This window comes from Hipposideros armiger, unplaced genomic scaffold (genome assembly GCF_001890085.2).
Source record: "Hipposideros armiger isolate ML-2016 unplaced genomic scaffold, ASM189008v1 scaffold_290, whole genome shotgun sequence".
NCBI lineage: Eukaryota > Metazoa > Chordata > Mammalia > Chiroptera > Hipposideridae > Hipposideros > Hipposideros armiger.
The window spans coordinates 1218238-1232568 of NW_017731640.1; the positions used below are offsets into that span (position 1 = coordinate 1218238).

At 42.9% G+C, this 14331-nt stretch overlaps 1 protein-coding gene across 1 annotated transcript in view; it reads left to right on the top strand.

Annotated features, from left to right (window-relative positions):
• Positions 1 to 14331, top strand: part of DENND1A (DENN domain containing 1A) — a 493284-nt gene that overhangs the window by 269903 nt on the left and 209050 nt on the right. The window contains exon 9 of the mRNA XM_019658787.1: positions 6295 to 6395. Coding sequence (XP_019514332.1) covers positions 6295 to 6395 — 101 coding nt within the window. The remainder of the gene's footprint in view (positions 1 to 6294; positions 6396 to 14331) is intronic.

The window sequence follows — 14331 nt, forward strand, 5'->3', positions numbered from 1 at the left end:
AAGAAAAGCAGGACATTCTTTGCTCTTTTCCTTCTTTCTGTAATATTCACATGTCTAGCCTCTGTCTAGACTAGCCGAAGGTCTTTGATTTCTGAGGCTTTCTAAGTTGCCATTCTGCTAAAGCATTTTTGATAGTTTCTTAAAAGCCAACTTTACCCTCACTAAATGTAGTAAACAGAATTTGAACATAGCTGAACCATTTATAACGAAAGGCTTTTCTCATACCCTCAGAAGGGTTGAGGAGGTTAACTTTGAGTCCCTCCAGATTTTACAGAAAACTTATTGCTGATCGATCATACAGTGTGTTTCACAGTTGAGAATCAGTAAAAATCAAAAACAAATAAAAAAACCCCACAGCACTGTTTGAATTGTGGCTCCATTTATTTCCTGATGACTACAAAGATGGTTTATAATTAAGTAAAAGAATCTAGCTCTCAAACAGAAAAAGCTAAAAACTTCTACAAGACATTTTCTAAAAATGTTCTATATGATTCTTGGTTGAGATGAGTGGACTTAAAAATGACCCATCTTTACTAATCTGACGCATCAGAGAGTAATCTGATATTCTTTCCATGCTCTTGGCTTTATCAATTTCCTAATGTTTGGGTTCAGAGGAGAAAGCCCAGTGTCTCTAACTCAATGATGAAGCAGGTGTCAGTTTGATATTTTCTGAGTTCTGGGATGTGAAGAATGACTGTGACCATCTGATTTTTTTCCTCCGTCAGCTTTTAGAACTTGGGATCTTAATGCCTTTTAAAATTTACAGCTTCTCGTTGTGATCTATTAAGCAATTGCAATTTGTTAAGTGTCTGGTAATCTTGCCTACCATCCCTCATGATGTGAGGCTGGAGGCATTCTAACATTCCCCAAACATTTACTCAGCACCTGCTCTGTGTCAAGCAGAGTAAGAGATAAGGAGAGGAATCAGTGTGGGCTCTGTCCTGGAGGGGCTTACATCTTCAGTCTCATACCCCTGGTCTCCTAAGATCACCCTCCCTCCCCGAGGTCTCAGTGGTAGGGGAGCTTCACAGTCAGGTGGTGAAGATGGCTGGCTGAAAGGTGGTGGTTCCTAGGTAGCACATGAACTCCAGGTGGGCCCCGATAGCTGCAGAGATGCAGCAGGACCAGCTTTGAGACAGACCCTGTTTTACTTCTGCGTAGTCAGGGTAGCTGAGGGTGAGCTGGGACCGAGGAGGCCCATTCTTCACGTTAAAGGTGGCAGTTCTTCTAGGTCACAAGCCCTCAAAGCTGGAAGGGGAAACAGGGGTCATGGTGTCCAGCCACTGTTTTCTGTACAGGGGAGACTGAGACCCAGCAGGGGAGGTGACGTGTTCAGATCAGAAAGGGAATTGGTAGGAACCCCATGCAAGCATGTGAAAGGGAACATGACGGAAACTCAGACTTTCAAATAGGGGTGCCAAGGTGGGGTATAAACCCTTCCCCTTGACCATCATTGCTTCACTGTCTAGAATTCCCTGTGGATTAAAGACACTGCAGCACCTTAGTTAAATGTCACTCACCCCCAGGAAATTGTCAGGCCTGCGTTTGTCTTAAAAATGATTATTTTCTGTTCACTGCTATGTTGGTTTAGATATTTATTCACCTAACAGCAAGGCAAGTGCATTCTGTGTAGTTTGGCTGTGTGGACAACGACGGTGTCTACTTTAGCTCAGAGCCCTCAGCACAGCGTATGGGCACAGGGCAGGCCCTCAGAATGTTTCTGGTTAATGTATGTGTTACGGAAACAATGGTCAGTGCAGTCGGACAGCCCTGATGTGAGTCCCAGCTCTGTCACTAGTTGTGTGGCCTTGGGCAAGTTACTCCACCTCTGAGACTCTTTCCTTATGTATGAAGTGTGGTGATGAGTGTGTATGTGTGTAGGTATGTAAACACACACACACACACACACACACACACACACACACACACACACACAGAGAGAGAGAGAGAGAGAGAGACCTATAAAATAATACTTCACAAGATTCTAAACCCCCAACATGGTGCCTGGCACATATACTGTTGGGATTCTTTTTTTTTTCTTTTTTTTTGAGGGGTATTCTTACTTTTAATCCATGTTCAATTATAGAGCTACCATTAGGACTCACCGGAGGCTTTGGGACCTAAGATTGTGAGAATCTGGGCATTATCTCTGAAAAATACCTTAAACTAAAAATAATAATAATGTGTCTTTGTGATTTTGTGATTTTTTTTTAACTCGGTCATTGATCACTCCTCATTCATTTCCTACCCCCACCACCTTCACCCTTTCTGTCCCTTTGCCTCAGAGAAAACTAATGAAGCCATACAGAAAGCTCCAAGATAGAAGTGACCTTGTGCACCTTTAATTGAGGACAGAATTTGCTAAAAGTGCGTCCAAAAACCCACCAGTGGTTTACTTTACAATCTGTGTCCTGACTAGACTGGCTGTTGGCTGTGTAATTTGTCTAGTTTTGTCTGGAGTCTTAGACTATTCAGCTGCTTCAGGGCAAAATCTTTTGGGGTGTCATTAAATGGGATTGATAATTGGCTTCTGATGAATATTCATTGTGACTAATGACTTTGGGCAAATTTTACACATACTATCTTTCTATTCTCCCACTGCGTGAGATTTTGATAGGATCATTTTCCCCAACTTGCACTTCAATTAAATATTCACAATACCCCCTTTGTTGACTACAATCCAAACTGTATACTTTCATTACTTTTAAATTTTGTGTTCTGTAAGAATTGAGCTTAGGCCTTTAGTAAATTTTTTTAAATGGGTTTGGTGTTAGAGTTATTTTTAAAATAAGTGGCTAATGATAATTTACCGGACATAATGTTATTTCTGATTAAGCATAGATAAATTGTAACACTTTTCTTGGGGTTGACCCAGCCGCTCTTCCTAAGTAACGATGCATGTTGTTTGTGCCATTTAGTATTTGGTAAAAGAACCAAACAATTCCTTTTATGTTTGTTTTCCTAATCAAATGGGTGAATGCATTTTACTGCAATTTCAGAGCCTTGGCCATTAGAAAACCCCTAATGAAAAAGATGATCCTTAGACATTTGATTTTTATGAGGGCTACAAAATATTAAAATCTTGGCATTCAGCTTGGTAGATTTTTTTTTTTCCCTGAGGTTAAGGAAACATGAAAAGAACATTGTCTGAAGATAAGATCTCTGCCACTTTATCACTTGAAATAGGATTTGGACTCAAACCAATTTAAGCTAAAAAGAGGCAGGTAATCAAGTTCTGTCTCAAACAGGAACATTCTATTGAATGACTTTTTCAAGAGAATTACAGAATGAAATCATGTGACGATGATACCTTACATTTATATGGCATCTTACAGATTTTAAAGTGCTTGTATTTATTTGGAGTGTTATAGAGTTATAAAGTAGGCATATTATTGAATGAATGGATGAATGACTCCATGGACTTGATTTTCCAAAAAGTGGCATATTTGTGTGTCTAAGCTTGCTGTTATTGTTTTGGAATTTGAGTCAGATACCCCATTCTGTAAGACTCATGAAAATATTGGTCCAATACTGTTAAAAGCCAAGCTCCTAACTATCTTTATATTCTAAATAGAATTTGGTTTTGACTTAAGAAACACTGAGCTAGCTAGCACTTATATACCAGGGGTGCCAAAAAAATGTATACAAGTGGACACTTTGGTCAACGTTGCCCAAGCAGTAGTTCGCTGTAATCAGAAGTGTCTGGACTCTGATGGTTACCACTTTGAGCATCTCTTGTAATTGCAGAAGTCAAACGTGACTTGTATTTTCCTTTTGTTTTCGGTATACCCGTATATTGAGTATTACAATTTTAATAGTTTTTTCCTTTCTTAAAATGTGTATACTTTTTTTGGCACCCCTGTATATGCACTACCACCAAGACCATGGAGAGGAAGAGAGACAGGTCTGTCTGTCCTTTACAGTGAGAGGACAAACATGTAGGCAGTTACAGCCCCATTAATAATGGGGGTGTATGCCCAGGAGAGCTATGCAAGGAGGGAAGCCCTTGCTCAGAGACCGGAGGGAGGAGGGGTTTGCTAGGGGTGCAAAACCGGTCCAGTTTAGGGGACCGGTGGAAAGAGGAAGGAAGACTCCTCAGCCTGCCAGTGATTTGTTCCAGGGATAAACTGGGAGAAGGCAGTGGACACTGTAGCTGGGGATGCTGCCCTCCAGGGGGCCTGGGAGCTGGTGGGGGCATGCCTGATCCAGATGTGCCCCCAAAGACTTCCCGGTAGGGTATCACATGACTGGACCTGCCCAGCAGTAAGAGTAGTTTGGCAGCTAGTTAAAGGGTGGGCAGAAAGATCTGGGGCCCAAGGCCAGTGTCGCCCTCCAGCCTAACTTCAGGGTGGAGGTGGAGGAACGTTGGCTCATTTACACTCGTTCGACACCAAGCAAAGATTTTTCATCTCTTCTAACCCTGAAGAGGTTAGTCACAAATAACATAACAGACAGCCTCTTTTATGTGGGTACCTACCCAAATGCACTAAGAGGGATGGATTAAACCTACCAGCCAGCCTTGGTGGAGTCGCTGGGAAGAGCTCTGGAGAGCTTGCCGGATGGGCTCCTGTTCATGACATGTACCTGATTTAAAGAACAGGGTCTGGAAGGGAAGGGGGCGGGGGGAGGGGGGAGGAGCAGCCTGGATTGCATACACAGCTCTCACAACTGTGAAACATCAGCAGAATATCCAATTTAAAGCTGTTCGTGTTACACGAACCTCTGGGATTCTTTTAACTGGGCCTTGGCACGTCACTCTTTCGCCACGTAAATGTCCTTCTGTCAGCAAAGGCCAGTTAACAGCTTCCAAAAGAAGCCAGGTCCTCCTGGGAACAGCTTCCCAGAAACCAAAGCAACAAGGCAGAAAGAAACATGTGTGGCTGGCTTTTGTCACCTCGTAGCCGTATCTCCAAAGATGCTGTTTTGCTCCCTTCTATCGCTATACTGAATTTTGTAGCAATTTTATTCCGTTATATCTTTGTTTCCTACAATTTTAATTATGTCAAGTACTGATTGTGTGATGTGTCTAGCTCTTAAAAAAAAGGACTGTGAAGTCGGGGCATGTCAAAAGAATAGGGAAAGGAAGGATTAGTCAGTAAACAGTGCTGAGGCAATTGATTAAGTATGTGGAAAAAAGAAATTCTCACCTCAGTCCTTAAACCTAAATTAATTCCAGATGGATTAAAGAGTTAAATGCTAGAGAAAAATTTGGAGGACTTTCTTGGTATAAAAGCAGTGGAAACCATCATGAAGGAAGAGATTTTGTCTGTGTAATTATTCAAACCTTCTCTTCAAAGAAACCTAAAAAATTCAAAGAAACCTAAAAAAATCGAAGAACATTAAATAAGGATAAAGTATTTTCCAAAACATTGCAAAGGATTAGTGTCCTTTGCATATCTAGTATTTGCTTGTAAATCAATTAAAAAAATACTATTTAATACTTGCTAGAAAAAGTGGCCTAAGAATAGGAATGGACCGTTTACCTAAGAAATATAATCAAGAAACATGTGACAAAGATGTTTCAGTCATAATCAGTGGAATAAAAATAAAATCCAGAGAGATTACAATTTTAAAGCTACTGCCTTGACTACAATTCTTAGTGTTGGTGAGGTGCTGGGAAAACATTCTAGAATGTGGCCAGGGAAGTATAAAAGAGCCCCCATCCTTCATCTGTTTATTATATTAATATATTTACTATGTTTACATTATTATATTAAGTGCTTCAAAATATTTATAACCTTTGTCTCTGATTTCTACATCTAGGAGCCAGATATAAAAATTATTGACTTGATCTGATTATATAATTTAATGGTAGAAGAGTGGTTAAATATAGCATGGGAAATTCATTGAGTGTCATTAAAAGATATGTTTTCTAGGCATATTTAAAGATGTGGGAAAATGCCAGCAAATAATGTTAACTTAAAAAAAAAGAGCAAATGAACACTGTAGTTACAGTAATCCTAATTTTATTAGAAAAGGAAATGTAAGAGCATATGTATATAATACCCCAAAATGTTAAATTATTTTCAGATGGTGAAGACTTTTATTTTCTTTTATCCCTTTTCCCATTTTCTAAATTTTCTACTGTCATTGTGCATTAGTTCCGTAATCAGGAAATAAAATAGATTTGTTTCTGAAAAGCAAACTCTTATTAAATTGGAATTAGAGTGATTGAGTTAACGTATTTTAAATATGTTATGAAGTATGTGCTCAAATTTATTGCTGAACGCAAATATGACAGTGTGTCCTCACATTGAGTTGTAGCTCTGAGTCTCTGATGTGCTTCTCTTGCAGTTGACCGCCTGCATCCATGGCTCCGCCGCCATGCTGTACCCCATGTTTTGGCAGCATGTGTACATCCCTGTCCTGCCCCCACATCTGTTGGACTACTGCTGGTAAGGCCGCCGCTTACGCTGCCCTGCACTTTCCCTGCTGCAGAACTGACAAGCACTGTTAGGTCTGTAACTTGCAATGCAGTTGGCGACTCTAAATTAAAAATACTAACTAACCAAAATGACATGAATTTTAGACCACGTTTTAGACTGCATGGCCCCATTGTTTCCATACACCTTTCAAATAGGTCATGGCATTCTTAAGAGCTTGAGTCGGTAATACTTTTCCCGTTTCTCAGTTTGGGGAAACCAAAACAACAACCAAGGAGTTGAGTGATTTTTCTTTTTTCCCCAAAGACAAGTTGGAAACTGGTGACTAGAACAGTTGAGGTCCCCTAGGTCTTCTTGTTTCAGCCATGCCCTCTGGCACGTTTTGTAAGACCTCTCAGCGGTGGTTTGGGAGCAGGAGCCTGACGTCAAAACCCGCTGCGGGCTCTTGATGGGCGTTTCACTGTTCAGTGAGCTGTGTTTAGTGGAAGGCAGGAGAGCAGGCAGGCGGGCTGGCTCTCCAGTTAACTGCCCCACCACCTTGGACATATCACTGGGCTTAAGATTTTGTTTCCTCGTGTGCAAAATAAAGTTGTTCTATACATAATGAAACAGAGATGAAACAGTGCAGCAGTGAAAGGGCCCCGTGTAGCACAGCTGGCTCCTGGTAGGTGCTCAGTGAACGTTTCTGTAGCAGCTCTGTCATCATCACTATCTGTCTTCAGTACGTTACCAAAAAGACTGTCTGTGATTGGTTTGGATTCATTTTCCTTCCGAACCATTGCTTTCTCCTGGGGAACATATTTAAAGACATGGTCTCCAGACAGCTCAAGTCAGCAAAAGTTGATCAGGGAGCACTACACATATGTGGGAAAAGTCAGTGTCTTCCAGGAACTGAGAGCTTCCGGAGATGGGGACCCTCTTGAGGGGTTACCATTCTGTCACTTAGGAGGAGATGATTCAGAACATCTACCATCGGTTCACGGTGATCGAGCCCCGGGCAGTCATCATTTTTGCTGGGTTCTGCAGCCCGTTTTGCAGTGCTGCCACTGAAAAGCTTCATTGAGGTGGTCCAGGTGTCCTGGGAGCTTAAAGGTCCCCACAGTACTTCTCATTTGAAGTGTTGGGCTCACCCTCATCCTGAGAGGCCATGGGTACAAAAAGCTCTGGGTGGTCAGGTAACACTCAGCGACCCTCTCTAGTGACTAGCACTCGGCTTATTTCTCTACTGCGTATCTTTCTTTCTACCCGCTTCTCATGAGATGACAGGGCTAGTCCTCTGCTTGGGCTTGCTGCTCCTTTGGAGCTTCTGAACCAACTGTCTGGATTTTCCCCACGGCCTTGTATCTCAAACGAAAGGCTCATGTTTGCTATCCTGTAGTGTTTGCTGTCGTTTGAATGGAAGATTGGGGGGCTGGGCAGAAGCAGACATTGAGAGAAAGAAGGGGGCCAGAGGAGTGAGTGGAGAAGAAAGAACAAAACACATACCCAAGAAAGGCAGAGGGGAGATAGTGAGAGGAATAGACAGAAAAGGAAGGAAAGGGACGTGTGTCCCTAAGACAGACTCACACAGTGACACCCAGTCCCCCTACCCCCAGCCCCCAATGTATAACAGGCCCATAGAGGCACATGGCACACACACGGACACAGGTCCCTTCCCCACAGACACTTGTCTCAGGGTCCCCCACACAGAGACACATAACCCCCTCCACGCCTCCTCCAGACATGTGCTCTACAGGGAAACCTTGGGCCTCTCCCTGGAGGAGACTCACCTGTGTGTCTGGGTGCCGTGCTCCAGGTAGGAACAGCAGGGGCTCCTGTGTGCAGGGACTGCTGGAGCTGCGAGAGGCCCTGCAGCCCCTCTGCCTCCCACGTAGTGCAGCTTTAGCTTCTTATTTGGAAAGTTTGGGTTGCTGAATTGTTAGCTGATTTAAAATCAGCAGCTTAGTCCCAGAACCATGGCGAGAGAAGTATTTACTTCATCAGTAACATCAGTGTCACAGTAACTGCCATTGGTGACCATCTCCTTCACATCTGGGATCTCATTTAATTCTTCCAGCAACCCTATAAGGCAGATGCTTTTAGCTCCATTTCACAGATGGGTAAACCAAGGCCCAGAGGTTTAGTAACTTTCCCCATTACAGATGTTGTGTACTGTATGATTCCATTTTTATAAAAACAAACACACACGGGCAGAAACCTAGAAGGAAATATACCAAAATGTTGAGTAGTTTGTGATGGGGAGGAGCACATGGAATTCTGCATGACTTTTCTTTTCTTTTCCATATTTTCAGATATTTCTACAGTAAACAAGAATACGGTTTTTATAATTGCAAAGTTTTACTTAAAAAACAAAAATCAGTGTTTTCTAGCCTGTCGTTCTTTCCAGCTGCCATCTCGGGTCCCAGCCCTCCTTTCTTGTTTGCTTAGAGGATTTATTAGCTGTTTTACTCTTTCCTGTGGAAGCTGATCCAAGACACCCTTTTCAACTTCCTGTCCAACCCCAGCACTGTCAGGAGCTGTGTCACCAGCCTGACCCAGAGCAGTGATCCTGGCAAGCCTAACTTAGAAGGGCAGACTTCAGGACAGCCGCCGAGCCCCGTCACCCCAGACTTCCACTCCCATAACATCAAAGTCAAGGCTTGTGTTTGTCTGAGCCGGAGTGAGTTTTGTAATTAGGCTCCACCTTGCAAGTTTCTGTTTGTATGATAACATTTCTCTCCTGGTCTCTTGTTTTCACGAAAGAACTTTCTGACATTTGACCCAAGGATGATTATAGGCCGGTGGGGATGGGTATCTGTTTATTAACTGCAAGATGTAAGAATGATGAAATCAAAGACCCCCAAAAGAAAAACACAGATCCCCCATTCAACGCTTGATCTGGTCACCTTCCGCCTGCTACCACTGCTTTGGTCATAACCTACAAATATCATGAAATTTGAGTCCGTGCTAATAACTTTCTTCTATTGTGCTCGGTGCCTTTCCCCACGTTGAGTTTGATCCTTGGTGGTAAGAGCCAGCAGGGATAACTAGCATTTTAAGTAAAGTGCTAGGAGCCTGAAACATGTAAATTTGAAGGAGGTTTGTTCCTCTGCAGATGATTTAAATGTTAAGTACATCCCCATGCAGGGGATACACGAAATGGAATCTGCAAACTATTATCTCCTGTAGAAATGAACTCTCAATTTACTCACCGCACAGGAAGGGTAGATTCTAGTCATTTTCGCTGCCAGCAGGTGCCCTTTCTATGCATAATAGACTTCACAAGTGTAATTAACACATGAGGACCACTGCTGCCAGTTTTTCTTCAGGTACATGCTGCTAGGAGTTTTCAGGACAACAGTGCGGCGTAGGCTTGAGAGCTTTTTACATTGTGCTTGAAGATGAGGTGTTCGCTGACTTCTGCACAAAGACCTGGTAAAGGGGCTGGGCCCAGACCCCGCTGTTGGTATCACAGGTCATGGTCCTCGGGCTCAGTGACCCCAAGAGCTATAATGCAGCCTTCGGTAGAACAGAGGCCAGTAGAGCAAAGCTCTGGGATGCGGTGAATAAATGGAAAGTATGTTGCTGAAAACCCCGCAATTATGTGCAAGACTCTAATTGCACATTCACAAATACAACAACCAATTATCTGAGTTAACTTTAATTAGAGCTATACTCACAGATTTTAATTATCTGAATAAATCAGCTTAGTACAAATGGTCTGCCCTAAATATTTCCCAACTTAATTTTTTCAGGTCCCTTCCCATGTTTGAAGAGGGTGGTAGAGAAAGTTCCTAGCCTTTGGTTTCAGACAGACCTGGGTTCAAATTTCAGTTCCATCTCTTATTGGCTGTGTAACCTTTTAAAAATCTTATTTTACCTTTCTGATATGCAGTTACTTTTTCTGTAAAATGGGCTCAATTTACCTATTCTGAAGGGTGGCTTTAGGAGTTGGAGATATTGGTGGCTGGGTAGCACATAGGAGCCATTTAGTAAATGGTGGTTGCTCTTATCATGGTTGTTATAGACACGGGACATGTATTTGGTTTCCAGAAGGTTTCATTCACATCAGACATTATTCTTCCTTCTGTAGCCTGTGAGCTCAGGGAAAAACTTTATAATTTGTCTTCTCTTTTTACCCCTCAGATTGTTTTTATTTTGATTTTTTTTTTATTTAACTTGAGTTATTGTATGGTTGTTTTCATTTGCAGCTGTGGCATAAGAATGAAAAGAAAAGAAACAAAAGCAGATGGCTGAAAAAAAACGAAAGGAGTAAGACATTTCCAGCCCTTATGAATATTTAAAAACATGTGCTGCTGGTTCCTTTCTACTTGAGATTTGTGCCATTCTCTTGACTTTGAAAGTGAAAATGAGAATGTTCCCTACCTTGGCCGATGGTAGCCCTGACCTTGACCAGTGTTGGCAGAGCCTTTCTTTTTCTGGGACAAAAGGATTAACTTGCTGACGAGAATCAGTATTCGCTCTCATTATAATAGTTACCATCTATTGAGTACAGTGTATGTGTGTGTCAAGATCTTTGTAAACATTATTGCAAAATCTTCAAAATCAAGCCATAACACAAATATTATTAGCTCTATTGTATAGATTAGGAAATTGATGCTCAGAGAGGTTTAGTGACTTACCCACTGTCACACAGCTCAGACATGGGAGAGCCTGTACTTGGAATCCAAGGCCACCTGGTAGGAAAGCTCTCCTTACTAACATCCTCCAGAGTGTTAGAGAATAGGTTGTACCCATCACCAAAATTTTGTGAAAAAATTCTTCATGTAGGCTTCTTGATGACTTGCTAATTGTAAACTTATGTTATCATTGATTAATTATTCATTCATTCAGCAAATATTTATAGAGCACTTACTATGTACCAGGCACTATGCTAATTAAATGCTGCTAATAAAAGGTCCCAGCAGAAGCCATATGGTATCTCGCATGTAAATTCCTGTTTCTCCCTTATTTATTCAGAAGCAGTCCTAAATAAGGACCACAAGTCAGTTCTCACATTGAACTGTACATTTGGGTTATTTTGGACACTTTGTGATAAAATAGTTTCAAATCATTCAGGACAAGTTCATGTGTCTCCCCAAAGAGTAGCCAGGTCAAAGCCAAGTCAGTAGCTAACTCCTGATGCTCCCTGAAGACATGGCTGGACCCAAAAGTTAAACGTGCACAATTAAGGTTTGGATTTTGCATTTGTCTTTGTAAATTGCGTTGTATTTCCTGGCATTCATTTCCAGGTGACTCTGGAAGCCATTCTTCCACTCACTGGGCATGTCGATTCTCTGTGAGAGATACAGGTTCTAGGTTCTTTATCTGCACTGCATGTAGGGCCCTGCTCCCCGCCCCCCAACCACCCTCCACACACACGCGCACCACCACCACCACCACCACCACCTGCTGCAGCATCTATTTCATCTAGGAGTTTTAGCAAACAGGCTGAAATATGCCTGATATCAGGGCGCACCGTCCGTGTGGGTGACGCGGCATCAGCCTAGACACAGCTGGGAAGTGACATCTGGATATCAGAGCTGGCTTCATTCTCATCTTTATCTTCATTGACGCCATGCAGTTTTGCATAGGAAATAAACTGATGCTAAAGTAAGTGAGACTGTTGATACGCTCAGTGGCAGAAATAGAAATCGATGAAGTGTGGTGTGGTGGAAACAAGAAAACCTGGCTTTGGTTCTGTCTTCTGCATTTACTAGCTTTGAGGTCACTAAGGCTACTTTCTCTTCTGTCAAACAGAAGTCGTAATTACCACTGACACAAAATGTGCTCCATAGATAGTAGGTACCATGTTTATGTTTTTAATGACTATGTATATGTATTAATGTGTATAAATTGTGTGTGTATGTATATGTACACACACACACACACACACACACACACACACACACACACACACGACCCAGCAAAATCAAATTGAAGTTACAACACCCCAGGTAGGATGGAAGTAGATTAGGTAGACAGGTGTGGCTGAAATTCTCATATCTATGCTAAACTCTGGGCTATGTGGGTTTTGTTAAAGATTGAATTTCAACTAGTAAGCAAAAACTGTGTGTCATTTCCAGTTTGCAGCAAATATCTAAGTGCTGTCATGCCCCTGGCATTGGGCATAAGAAGGTAGGAGCTTATAGATGGTTCTAGATCTGAGAAAACCCTATTTCACAAAAGAACTCAGGCAAGAGTGGGAAAACAGAGATTTTTTTAAAGCTAAGAAGCAGCAAGGGGTCAAGACAAGTCCAGTGCTCAGGGGCGGAACAAGGAGCTCATCCGAGAGAGGCGGGAGGGGATAAGGACCAGGATTTCAGTTTCAGACAGAAGAGGGAGGTTGGGTCTGTGTGGCCTGATGGTTAGGAAGTGCACAAACAGTGTGTTTTGCTTGAACTAAGGGAAGTCCATGGTAAAGGGAAGTAGATTTCTAGGTAAATCCCTTAGTAAGATTTGACTGAACCTGACCCCTGAGGTTTGAACAGAGAGCCTGATAGTAGAAAGGAGTTCAGGCTTGGAAGTCAAAGTTCTGGGTCCACATCTTGGCTCTGATCCCACTGAAGATGTGTCTTTGGCTGGGTAGCATCACCTCTCTGAGCCTCAGTTTCGTCATCCACAAGAATATAGCTAAACACAGTTCTCCATGAAGAGCCTGCTATCCACCAGGTGACTGAAGAGAAGTTAGATGATGGCGGTCACTGAGTCCTACTGTGAGATGCACCGTCATTTCCTCCAGCGGCATCCAGTACTGGAAATGCCAGGAGCCTTTGCAGGAAGCTTTGGACAATTTCTGAGTAAACCATCTTTCTGGTGGAAAAACAGGAAACAGACTAGGCTCTTTGCATCTTCTATAGAGTCTGTGGGAATCTATCTATAGTATGGGTTCCACAGGAAAACTGTCGTTTTGAGTTCTCCACTTGATTTTTTAAAACTGAAATGTAATTTATATACCATAAAACTCACCCTTTTAAAAGTGTACAATTCAGTGGTTTTTAGTGTATTCACAAGGTTGTACAGCCATCACCAATATCCTATTCCAGATCTATTAGATTTTTAACACATTCTTTACTGTTGTAAGGCCATTTCATCCTTATTATTAAAAACACACATTTTTTTACTTTCCAAAAGTATATACAGAAAGCAAATGTTGTACCGAAATGAGGAGTCTGTATAGATGGTTGGCATCAGACCCTTAGCCTGGTTCCTCCGAGGTGCCCCTGCCAGCACAGATGCTAGGAATACAATGGACAGCTCTTATCCAGCCCCCCAGCGATAGTCCCGCGATGATGCTGAGACTTGCAGGGCTAGAGAAGACAGCGTCCCTTTTCCATGGGAATGACCCTTCCCGGGATGGGGAAGGTTTGCCGCTCGCCCACCCTGACTGTAGCCCCACCCCGTGGCCCTCTGCCTTCTTGGCTGCTGCGTCTGCGCGTCTGGACCTGTCCTGCCGGTCCCCCTGCCCAGCCCCCCTCCTGCTGCCTGATGTGGGAGGGACCCAGTTTCTGACTAGCCTCCACGGGACATAGTTGGCTCTGACCTCTGCTTGTATGACCAAGCCTGGGCCTGGCTTTCCGTTTCTGGTGACACACTCTGTATGGCTTTTCTCCCTCCTCCCTGACATGGAGCCTGTCTTAAACCCAACACTTAGAAAGCTCTGGAGCTTCTAAGGCACAGTGTAGTGGCCTCTGCAGCAAAGACATTCTAGATATGTTCCTGGTCACCAATAGAGCAGGATCCACAGACCAGGTAATGCTATCGTTCCAGACACTTGGGCAGTGGAGGACCTTTACCTCCCGTCCACGTTGTTGTATCCCTGCCTCTCTCCCTTTGGGCACCAGGGAGAAGACTGAGGCACCAGCCAGTGCTAGGCTTGGAGTGATCTCTCCCCAAGTATGGGTTTGTCTTCACCGCAAACGTGTGAAAGATTGAGAGCCTAGGCTAAGAAGGGAATTGGGTGCTATGC